This window comes from Oncorhynchus gorbuscha, linkage group LG12 (assembly GCF_021184085.1).
Source record: "Oncorhynchus gorbuscha isolate QuinsamMale2020 ecotype Even-year linkage group LG12, OgorEven_v1.0, whole genome shotgun sequence".
NCBI classification, from domain to species: domain Eukaryota; kingdom Metazoa; phylum Chordata; class Actinopteri; order Salmoniformes; family Salmonidae; genus Oncorhynchus; species Oncorhynchus gorbuscha.
Window position 1 is genome coordinate 63,594,480 of NC_060184.1, and position 11,382 is coordinate 63,605,861.

The window sequence follows — 11,382 nt, forward strand, 5'->3', positions numbered from 1 at the left end:
GAGGGAGGGAGGAAGAGAGGGAGAGGGAGAGGGGGAGGGAGAGAGGGGGAGAGAGGGAGATGGAGGGAGGGAGAGAGGGAGAGAGAGGAAGAGGGAGGGAGGAAGAGGGGGAGAGAGGGAGAGGGGGGAGGGGGAGAGAGGGAGAGGGAGGGGGAGGGAGAGGGGGAGAGAGGGGGAGGGGAGAGGGAGAGGGGGAGGGAGAGATGTCTGAAGTCCATCTGGTTTTGAAACAAATGAATCTTTCCTAGTTTTCTGCAGCGACTGATGGAGATGAGACTATCCATCATGTGCAGGCAAGAATCGACTGATGTGTCATTTTACAATAGAGAAATTACACAGAGATGACAAAGACCAAGGGAACTTAAATTACCACACAGCCAGTGCCTTACAGGTTGAGCTGTTTAAAACCAATTCTGAAATGGTCCTGAAAATAGATTTTTCTCCTCAGATGTAGTGAAAGAATTTTGTTCTCAGTCTTTACTGAGAGGCCTTTTTTCGTTTGACGTTTTGTCCTTCCCTGACATGTCGTCAAGGACGAAGGACAGTTCTAGGACAAAGCAAGAACAGCACAATGAGATTTTGCGTTTGTCCTGACGTCGAGACATTACAGTATTCTTTAAAGTTGTGTTTGTCTGTTTGGTCTCTTGTTTGATTCCTGGTGACGTTTTCTGTTACCATGTTTACACTGGTTTAATTAGCAGAAAGCAGAAGAACCTCTCCTCCTTCCTCTGTCTGTCACACCGTGTGTGTGTGTGTGTGTGTGTGTGTGTGTGTGTGTGTGTGTGTGTGTGTGTGTGTGTGTGTGTGTGTGTGTGTGTGTGTGTGTGTGTGTGTGTGTGTGTGTGTGTGTGTGTGTGTGTGTGTGTGTGTGTGTGTGTGTGTGTGTGTGTGTGTGTGTGTGTGTGTGTGGATCTAGTTCAGATGTGACAGCTAGCAGGTTTTGTTTCATCCAACTACTCAAACCAACCCCCTCATCTCCTCTCCCCCTCCTCCCCCTTCATACTCTCCACTAATTAACAAAGGGAAATTAACCATCAAGTCCTTCTTGTTTTTCCTCCTTTCGTGTGATGCCAAGCACTAGATGTCACACACACAGGAACACACTTACACACATGGGCACACACACTCATACACTGTACAGTACACACATGGACTCTAATTCTCAACAACTTAACAACAAGTACTTGCCTCAACACCCCCCTCCCGCTATCTCCTCCTGTGTAGTGGACGGTAGCTGGTCGTGCTGGTCTGGCTGGTCTAAGTGTTCAGTGACGTGTGGAGGGGGACACTATATGAGGACGCGCACCTGCAACAACCCCCCACCAGCCTACGGAGGAGATATCTGTCTGGGACTGCACACTGAAGAGGCTCTCTGTAACACACAATCATGTCCAGGTACACACACACATACACACACGTAGGTATGCACACACACACACACACACACACACACACACACACACACACACACACACACACACACACACACACACACACACACACACACACACACACACACACACACACACACACACACACACACACACACACACACACACACACACACACACACACACACACACACACACACAATCACACAGACCATCAGTTTTCTCTTTGACTCTTGGCATGTGTATTCAGCAGCCCAGTAATCTGATGTGGTTATGTTTTGTCTCCAGAGAGTTGGTCTAACTGGTCTGAATGGTCCCAGTGTGACAGTGCTGGCTCCCAGCTGCGTGTCCGTCACTGTGACATCCTGTTCCCTACTGGAAACCAGTGTTCAGGAAACCACACCGAGACCAGGGCCTGCCCACCTGACTCCAACTTTATACCAGGTAATACACACATACGTACTGATAAACACACACATTTATGCATGCACACACACACACACACATACACACATTCACACAAATACACGCACACACACACATGCATAGACCAGATAGTATTTATGTGTATCCAGACAGGGGTCTCCCTTATTGACAGTGTGTAATGTGAGACACACCAGAACATAGATTTCTACTACACCACTGGATAATTAGACCTCTTTCTCTCTCTCTGAGTTCTGAGGCTCAGTCAAACACACCCATTGATGTCTTCAACAATGATGTGTTCTACATAGTATCAATGGACACAATGCTACTCGAGCTACCAGAGCCGGATATATTTTATACCGCAGAATGCTTTAGACTAACTAACACTTAACAACCAATAAAACATTATTATTTCTTCAAAACTGCTCCAGTGATATGACAGTAGCCTATGCTAGGTGATAAGTGTGAGTACACTCTTAGAAAAAAAGGGTTCCAGAAGAGTTCTACCTGGAACCAAAAAGGTTTCTATCTGGAACCAAAAAGGGTTATCTTATGGGGGCAGCCAAAGAACCCTTTTTGGTTCCAGATAGAAACATTTTTGGTTCCAGGTAGAACTCTTTTGGGTTCCATGTAGAACCCTTTACACAGAGGAACCCCAAATAGTTCTACCTCAAACTCAAAAGGGACTCTACCTGGAACAAAAAAGGGTTCTTCAAATGGTTCTCATATGGGGATAGCTGATGAACCCTTTTAGGTTCTAGATAGCATCTTTTTTTTCTAAGAGTGTACACTTTATCATTCTGAAACACCAGTTTGTCTTTAGTTCCTTATCACTCACCTGTTTTAATGGGAATGCCACTCGATTAAGGGTCGTTAGCAGGGTTGTGTACTTCATTTCCCGTAATGAGGCCAGATACACTAATTATCATACAGTACTTATCATAAAACTCTTCAGGTGTCTAGTGATGGGCTTTATCATCCTCTGGTTCATTCTCAATATAATGTTCAAAGACCTCAACGTTATCTAGACCGTTTTGTCAAGGGAACAAGTGTGTTCTTCTATTCAGCATCTCTTTAAATTTTCTCTTTTACAGAAGTCTCCATTGCTCGTTCAAGTCAGGAGGAGAGAAGATGCGGAGGTATGAGTGTGTATGGGTTTAATGTAGTGTTTAATGTAGTGTGATAGTGTGATAATGTAGTGTGATAATGTAATAATGCAGTGTGATATGTAATGTAGTATGAAAGTGTGATAATGTAGTCTGGTAATGCGATAATGTAGTGTGATAATGTAGTGCGCTAGTGTAATGTAGTGTGACATTTAATATAGTGTGAAAGTATGACAATGTAGTGTGATAATGTAGTGTGTCCGCGTGATAATGTAGTGTGATCATGTAAAAATGTTGTGTGATAGTGTGGTAGTGTGATAATGTGGTGTGCCAGTGTGTTAATGTAGTTTTATATTTGATGTAGTGTGAAGGTGTGATAATATAGTGTGCTATTTGTTGGTATCAATAATGAATTCATCCACACTTATTAACATGACATCAATCATTGTGCAGTCAACTTATTTTGACCATTGAAAACCTTTTTATCTCTCTTTTTCCTTTCTCCAGATTTCAACCTGTTCCATATGATTGCTGTAGGCCTGAGTAGTTCTATCATGGGTTGTTTGGTCACTTTACTAGTGTACACCTACTGCCAGCGCTACCAGCAGCAGTCTCACGATGCTACGGTCATCCACCCCATCTCAGCAGCACCACTCAACACCTCCATCACCAACCACATCAACAAACTGGACAAATATGACTCGGTGGAGGCCATTAAGGTTTGTATACTATCACACTCTGTGGCCTTCTAGAACATTCCAGGCTCACCTATACCTCTGGGCTGGTCTATAGTACTGTAGCTTTTTGTACTTGTGTGTGTGTGGTCCTGCGTCTACTCTGTGTGACTGCGCTGTTCTGTGTCTATAGCCATATATAGCCATACACTGCTTTCTCATAAGTAACTAACAACATACATCACAATATACATACTGTAAGTTACTTATAAGTAGTGAATAGGTTCCAGGTCTTCATTCTAAAAGAGATGTTTAATATCAGTGGATCATCCTGGTTTAACTCAATAATAAATCAATAATATTAGTTATATTATCTCTGAGATTACTCTTGACACAAGGCTTGGTTTTGGAAAGACTTAGTTTAGAATTCTATGAAGTCAGAGAGTTAAGCAGTTGAGACACTATTTTATGCATATCGTGTGGACAGAGAGCTAGCTTTCAGAAGAGTATTCATCTCCAATAAATGACTGAACAGACACGCCATCTAAAGTGAATGGAGTCTCTGACGCAGATCTAGAATGCAGTTTCCATAGCAGAATAAAGATTTGAAAAGTATCCATCTATCATGTAATTAGTGTCTGGTGTGTGAGCATAATCTAGTTTGCAGTTACGGATAGAGGATAATATGAATATGGACAATGCTCGTTTGGCTAAGTGAAAAACTCTAAAAGAGCCATTTAAAAAAAAAATTCAAAGCGTATTATTCCTCAGTCTTTACTCTTGTTTTAATGGCTGGGTTGTCCAGCTGAATATACATATTCTAAAAGTGAGAAGAGTGATTCTGTCATTTCATTTTGTATTGTAGGAGAAAGAAGAACACCTGGCACTACAATTCCTAAAGCTTCATTCTTTGTTTGATTAAAATAATATCTTTATCATCCAGGTGAGCTCGGAAAGATTTTGCTCTAGAGCGCCGTTGAGACAAAGGCAGTGAGTGTAGCTGAAAGAATGCCATTTTTGATGATTCAGTAGTGTGTCCTTTCTTATGGAGGGCATAGAATGACCATGTAGTCCCCTGCACCTACAGTAGCACAGACCACCTGTCTTCCTCAATGGGTACAGTAGAACTTAGTCGTCCATTGTGGCTCCAGTGAGGATGACTGTTGCCCGTTCCTCTGCTCCCGCAGCCCGATGTGTCCGTACTCTTGACCCTGGACGAACCCGGCATGCGTCAGCCTCTGTCTGCTAACATGGCCGTGTCCATGTGTGGCCTGGAGATTTTCTACTAACTTTCTACTGACCTCTGACCTCTACAACATCCCGCCTCTTGACTCTCCTCCTAGCCTATCAGCAACCTCCTTCCTCTTCCTCCCCACCGCGCCCCCACTTCCTGTGGTGCTTCTGTGTGCGGCAGGTTGGGGTAGACTCAGTTTCTCTCTCATTGCTCGGAAATCCCATTATTTCATATTCATCCCATAGGGCAAGAGGAAGGCAACTGCGGTCTTCAAGAGCCGTAATGTCTGCTGTTTTTCTCTTCTCTCTTTGGCACTCAATCAGTTAGTCAGTAGCTTTGGTGCTTTTAGGGATAGGTCATCCCTCTTCTATCACTCTTCACTTTGGTCAGGTTCTTAATCGATCAATTGGTTGATTGATCAGAGAGTGCACTCGCCTGGTCTCTCAGGTCTAGATCAGAAGGAAATGATGCAAACAAGCAGACATTGAGGCTCCTGAGGACCAGATTTGCCCCCCACCCTGCCATAGGACTACCCATAGACTTGTGAGAAGGCAGTGTATTTTCCACTCATCTCTTTCCGTTCTGAAACGTCCACCATGTTCTGACTCTTCTCATTTGCATGTGTTTGTTTTTCCCTTTTCTGTCTTCCTCTGTCTTATTAGCTCTGTTTGGCTTTCTAATGATGGGTTACCATGGAGAAAAGGGAACTCGTAACTCCTGTTTTCTCCGTAGCTGTCCTCTTTCTTTTTTATCTCTAATGCCACCCCACTGTTCAACAGATTTTGTTTACTCCACTAAAAACACTCCCTAATCACTCTTTAGCCAATTAAGCACAGTTAAGGAAGAAAGGCAGAGTAGACGAAGTCTGAGAACAGCTGGTTAATGGTTGAGGGCAGACATGGGGCCACTGGCAGAGATACAAGAAAATACTGTTTCAGACAGATTTCGACTTTTGAGAATGTATATTTTGTTCCATTTTAGACATGGAAATTGACTTTAGACTCAACCAATAACACATGATTCGATCTTTAAGTTGTGTTTGTCGCCTCTGTGTGCAAGCCATTTAAATGTGATCGAGACAGAATAATATTATGTGTGTTTGTGCTCAGCACTCACAACCCTATCAGTTGATATACGGATCCATCAATCAAGAACAAACGCAGCATCATCAAGTGCTGAATTATGTCGCCTCCAGGGGCTTTCAGAATGCACTTAGCCAAGACAATAAGACAGAGGGGCGCACGCACATCAATTTAGCAAACTGCTGAGGTTGTACTGAGCGCAGGGTGCTTAACTCACTGAAATGTATGGTATCTCCATAGAACCACAGAGAAGGGTACTACAGAAATACCCTGTGGCCCTTCCTTATTTTCTGACTCAATTTTTCTTCTTCATTTTTTTCTTTGATTAATATTTTTTTTTAAATTGAACTCGTCCTCAGGGATTTGGAGATGTGAAAGCCATGAAAGCTGCTGATGTAGAGACATTAGAGAGGAGATCAATGGACATATGGTTTCTCATCATAATACACCAGCTCAGTGGTTATCATTTTGCCAGCCTGTTGTTGTTAGTGCTTTGGCCTTGCTCATTGAAATGCTTTATTCATGTAAGGACCTCCTGTTGATTTGTATATTGTCGTCTCATAAACGCTACCAAGGTTTATTTTTCTGTCTGACGTATTCCTTTTACCTTGCACTCTCCCATCTAGACTGAATCATTATTTGATCCTTACAATACAGTTGACACTGACACATCTCTCTCTTCCTCTCTCCATCTCCCCTCTCTCGCTCTCTTCCTATTCTCTCTCTTCCTCTCTCCATCTCCCCTCTCTCGCTCTCTTCCTATTCTCTCTCTTCCTCTCTCCATCTCCCCTCTCTCGCTCTCTTCCTATTCTCTCTCTGTCCTTCACAGGCTTTCAATAAGAACAACCTGATTCTGGAGGAAAGAAATAAGTACTTCAACCCCCAGCTAGCTGGGAAAACATACACCAACGCATACTTCACGGACCTTAACACTTACGATGACTATTAACCCTTCGTTGGGTTACAGCACCGGGGATACACACCCTTGTGCAGACAACAACCCCACTCCACTCGCTTTGACTATGTCATATTTTTTTCTGCTTTGTGGTTTCTAATGTAATTTGTGACATTTTATGTGGGACCCTCCTACTCTGGGAAACTTAGGCAGCTGCCATTCAATCAAATTACAGCCAGACAGTGATGTCATCAAAGGGACATGCCCACTTTACTTTCCTTCAGGTGCTCTGATGGGGTTCACTGGGAATGTTCAACTTCGGAAAAACAAAAAACAACAAGATCCTGACTTGACTCTCAAACATGGAGACAACTGGAATTTCGTTTTTTCATTGAAGGAATGGAAAAAAGTTTTAAAAATTTAAAAAATAGATATAAAAAAAATATATATAAATATATATATAAAAAACATAAAGAGCTGTCTGAATGGGATGGATCCCTCTTTGATTTCCTGTGAATTATCTGATTCCAGAACTGTGTCTGTTCTGGAGGAAGAAAACCACCTTAACTGCTTTGCATGAATTCATCTGACGTGTTTTTTCTGTCGCTCTGTTCAGTTTTGCATGGTTGGTCACATTCCACTCCACTGGTCTGTAAGTCCAATAACTGCTTCGTCTAGAGAGAAGCTATACGGACATACCTGGTGCCCAAATTGTTGACGTATGTCGCGCAGCTGAGAGTCGAGTGAAGACAAACGGATTCAGTTCAGTCAGTTGTCCTGATGAGCCCTTCCCAGCTAGCTCGTTTGCTTGTGGCTAGAAACTTCAGCAAGAATTTAAAACTTGTCTGCCGAAGTTGGGATTTGGGAGTGTTCAGAATCATTCAGTTTTCATAATAATAATAAATAAATCATGGAGACGTAATGCCGTAACTGTAGATTTACGGTGCTTTAGCTGTCATCCTGGCTTGATATTAGCTACACTATCTAGCTACTTCCTTCTCCTAACTGCGGCAAGCGGGAGCGAAGAACACTGCCCCGTGTTGTGTTGCCGGCTTGTAGCGCAAACTCTCCCAAATGAGCAGTGGACTGTATCACTGTGACATCCAGATGGTTACTACCAATATTAGTAGGACACTATCCCACCCAAAATAAAAATCAAGTGGCATGGTTAGGGTCATTTGCACCGGCTTGTCGTTATGTTACCTAATTGGCATGTCATTGGCATGACATCCAGATGGTGACCAATAGCCTACAACTACTTTCTCCCTCGCCCATCAAAATAAACACAACTTTCTGTTACAAGTTGTAACTAGCGCCATGCTGCTGCTGCTGCTGCTGCTGCTAGCTAGCCAGCATAAACTATCTTAACGGGGAAGGGCTCATCAGGATGACTGACTGAACCGAAATCATTAGTCTCCACTGGACTCTCAGCTGCACAATATATGTCATCAATTTGGGCACCAGGTGTGTCTGTATGGCCACTCCCCTTCATCTGCTGTGCTAGGGTCCTACAGCGTACCCCAAATGGGGTGGCCTTAGTGATGCCCGATGAATTTGACCCAACTACTATGCTCAACGTTAGATAGTCACGTGCTTAGCGTACCCAGGGTAGCTGTCACTCAATAGCTACACAGTTTTAGACTTTTGTTAAACCGATCTAGTGCTTTTAACCATCTACCTGTGACAGCTATCGATCAGAATGTAGATATTTTAGAGATGTGACCATATTTCTTTCTCTTACAGGGCTGGCGTCAGTTTAGCAGTTAGCAATGGTTGAGATATCAGTGTACAATCTTTTTTGCTTTTTGTTGATGTTATTGTACAGTGAGCTCATTTAGAAGCATATATATATGTCTCTGTAGCTTTTATAGGTCCATTTACTCAATGTCAGTGTTAAAAATAATAATTTTCTTTGTTTTTGCGAAGAAGTAATGAGTTCATGCAAGTAGATTGGATAAATTTGAAAGGAAAGAATGGTCAGGAATATATAACTAGATCATGCTTACGCTGTCGTCATAGAGGAGAGCGGGGGCAATTGAAACACTTTTTATATTTTACTCTATTGCTCAGAGACAACCTGAGCTAGGCCAGTCATTTTTATATATCAGAAACTAACATTTGTCTCCTAATCATTCATACCATTTATATGTCTGTACATAAGATGGTCAGATCCCAATATAGATTTTAATCAGAAAAGTCCTGTGTCAGGGGCAATTGTAAAAGTGGCAGGGGTCAAATGTAACACCTAAAAAATAACCCAAATATCATGATAAATGATCGTATTATCACAGACATATGTAATGATTTTGCAATAAATATACATATTCTATGTAAGTAATCAATATTTACAGTAACACCCTGTGCATGGCCATTCAGTTCATCTCCAAACCTCTTGAATAGTCTGATAGTGCCCAGATTATATATTTTTACAACTTATATGGCACTCTACATAGGATCCAATGTTAGTTACTATTTGTAATAATTATTTTAAAGGTTGAGTAAGTAAGACTTTTCTCCACAAATGTCCCAACATTTATATTATGCCGTATGTAAATAGTTTATGATTAGTTAATGCCATAGTGTAGTTACTTTGTTAGATGCTTCTCCCTATTAGCTGCAATCTTCTTTTTTTTCAAAGCCATTTTAGCGATCACCCTAGCTGTTCGGTCTGAAAACATTTACAAATCATGGGAATTTGTCACACTATGATGTCGACTCCTTCCGAGGCACGTGTTGATAGGCAACCCCCCTGCACTTGCCATGGCAGGCCTGCTCCCTCCATGCTTAAAGCCAGTGTGAGAAACATGCTAACCAGCATTTGTGCAATGAAACTAAACAAATACAAAACTTATTTGCTAAATTCAAGATAGTGATGTTGGACAAAGCAAGGAGGGTGAACTTCAAAACGTAATATAGTTTCATTGGAATTTGCAGCTGTTGTTGGTAAGTAATGAATCCGCTACCTTTGTCATGGCTTACCTTATCCAAGTTAAAATCACTTTTTTTCATAAGTTGTCTTCTTGGCTCAGGGTAATTTTAACATTGTATTGCAATTACCCCAAACCCTAGCAGACATGACAAAACCTCATGTGCCTAACAAAAGACAACAATAGTGACACATGTCAATCATGCCAATGGTGAGCCAACATATAGTAATGCAAATGATGCTAGTTTGAATTCTTGGACTTTAATGCTCAGGACAGTATAAGAAAAATACAGCTGCTGGAAAACAAATACTTTCACCCCTAAACAAACATTTGCCAATAAAGTGTGAAAATAGTGAGATATTTGGCTTTTCAAGCAGGGAGAGAACCTAAATGGACATATGCTGAGGGATTTTGAATCATTCTAGCTGATTTCTGTGTGGAGGAATTCAAGGTGTTACAGTTGCCACTGGTCTCCCCTACTTTGTATAGTTTTTATAATTTTGGAATTCATAATTTTGAAACTGTTTATTCACAATTGTTGATTTGGCTATGTGGCTTAATGAATTTATTCTGTCTGGGGTTATAGTAACGGACATGGAGATAGTGCTTTACAAACATCCTTCTCCAGAACCTGAAGTGGTACCTTTCAAGGTGTAATATCTCTGTTTTGTTTAAAGATGATGTACATCTATAACTGAGTGAAATATTCAGTATGTTGGTTTCTTCAATGTTTTCAATTGTAACTAACTATTTTTTTTATATGTTTGCTTGTTTTATTGTGCATAAATTAAAAACCGCTTGGTACACTTCAGGGTTGTCATAGTCTACACTAACTAACAGAAACACACTCTAACATCAAAGAAAAATACTTACTGTTGGGAGAGCTACGTGAATCACTCAAGACCACGGTAACAGACTCTTTTAGCCTTTACAAGAGTCTGTTAACAAGTCCATAGTGATGAATGGCATCAGTAGCAATGGAAGGATACATGAAGGATACAGATGCAGAGAGGGGGTGGTTAGGTCTAATGGATCTATATGACGTAGCGAAGCACAGCAGTGTTATTCTCCATCAACCTTCAACCTGACGGGCCATCTGTGTGCAAAGGGTAATGGAGTGTGTGTGCATGTGCGTGTGTGTGCGTGCAGGTCCGTGTGTGAGTGTGTTATTAATCATCACCGTCAGTGGGCCCAAAAGGGTGAGAGTGCTGATCCAGCCAGAATGGAAGGATTCTGGCCCAGGAGAATCAATCTCAGTTTACCTTGACTCCACTTTACCTCAGAGAGAGATGGAGCTGGGGACCTGGGGGCCCTACAGAACTCTGGCTGCACTTTTCGGGTGTCTGGAGGATTGCTAAGTGTGTGTGTGTGTGTGTGTGTGTGTGTGTGTGTGTGTGTGTGTGTGTGTGTGTGTGTGTGTGTGTGTGTGTGTGTGTGTGTGTGTGTGTGTGTGTGTGTGTGTGTGTGTGTGTGTGTGTGTGTGTGTGTGTGTGTGTGTGTGTGTGTGTGTGTGTGTGTGTGTGTGTGTGTGTGTGTGTGTGTGTGTGTGTGTGTGTTGTATAGACATCCTTGCTTCTCATGAAACTGCAGAGCTACACCCACTCTCTCAAATACACTGGTGGGCTGCTGAGTGCATGTTGTAATTAG

At 42.1% G+C, this 11,382-nt stretch overlaps 1 protein-coding gene across 4 annotated transcripts in view; it reads left to right on the top strand.

Annotated features, from left to right (window-relative positions):
- The window catches only part of sema5a (sema domain, seven thrombospondin repeats (type 1 and type 1-like), transmembrane domain (TM) and short cytoplasmic domain, (semaphorin) 5A), a 210,875-nt gene extending 200,331 nt beyond the window's left edge, over window positions 1-10,544 (top strand). For 3 of the 4 annotated variants that reach the window (XM_046292573.1, XM_046292571.1, XM_046292574.1), the window contains 5 exons: window positions 1,225-1,395; window positions 1,680-1,835; window positions 2,912-2,956; window positions 3,431-3,642; window positions 6,743-10,544. In XM_046292573.1, coding sequence (XP_046148529.1) covers window positions 1,225-1,395; window positions 1,680-1,835; window positions 2,912-2,956; window positions 3,431-3,642; window positions 6,743-6,862 — 704 coding nt within the window. In that variant the 3' untranslated portion in view covers window positions 6,863-10,544. Of the gene's footprint in view, window positions 1-1,224; window positions 1,396-1,679; window positions 1,836-2,911; window positions 2,957-3,430; window positions 3,643-4,784; window positions 4,915-6,742 lie in introns of those variants that run through there. The other variant, XM_046292575.1, reaches the window with a different exon arrangement.
- Window positions 10,545-11,382: the final 838 nt, after the last annotated feature.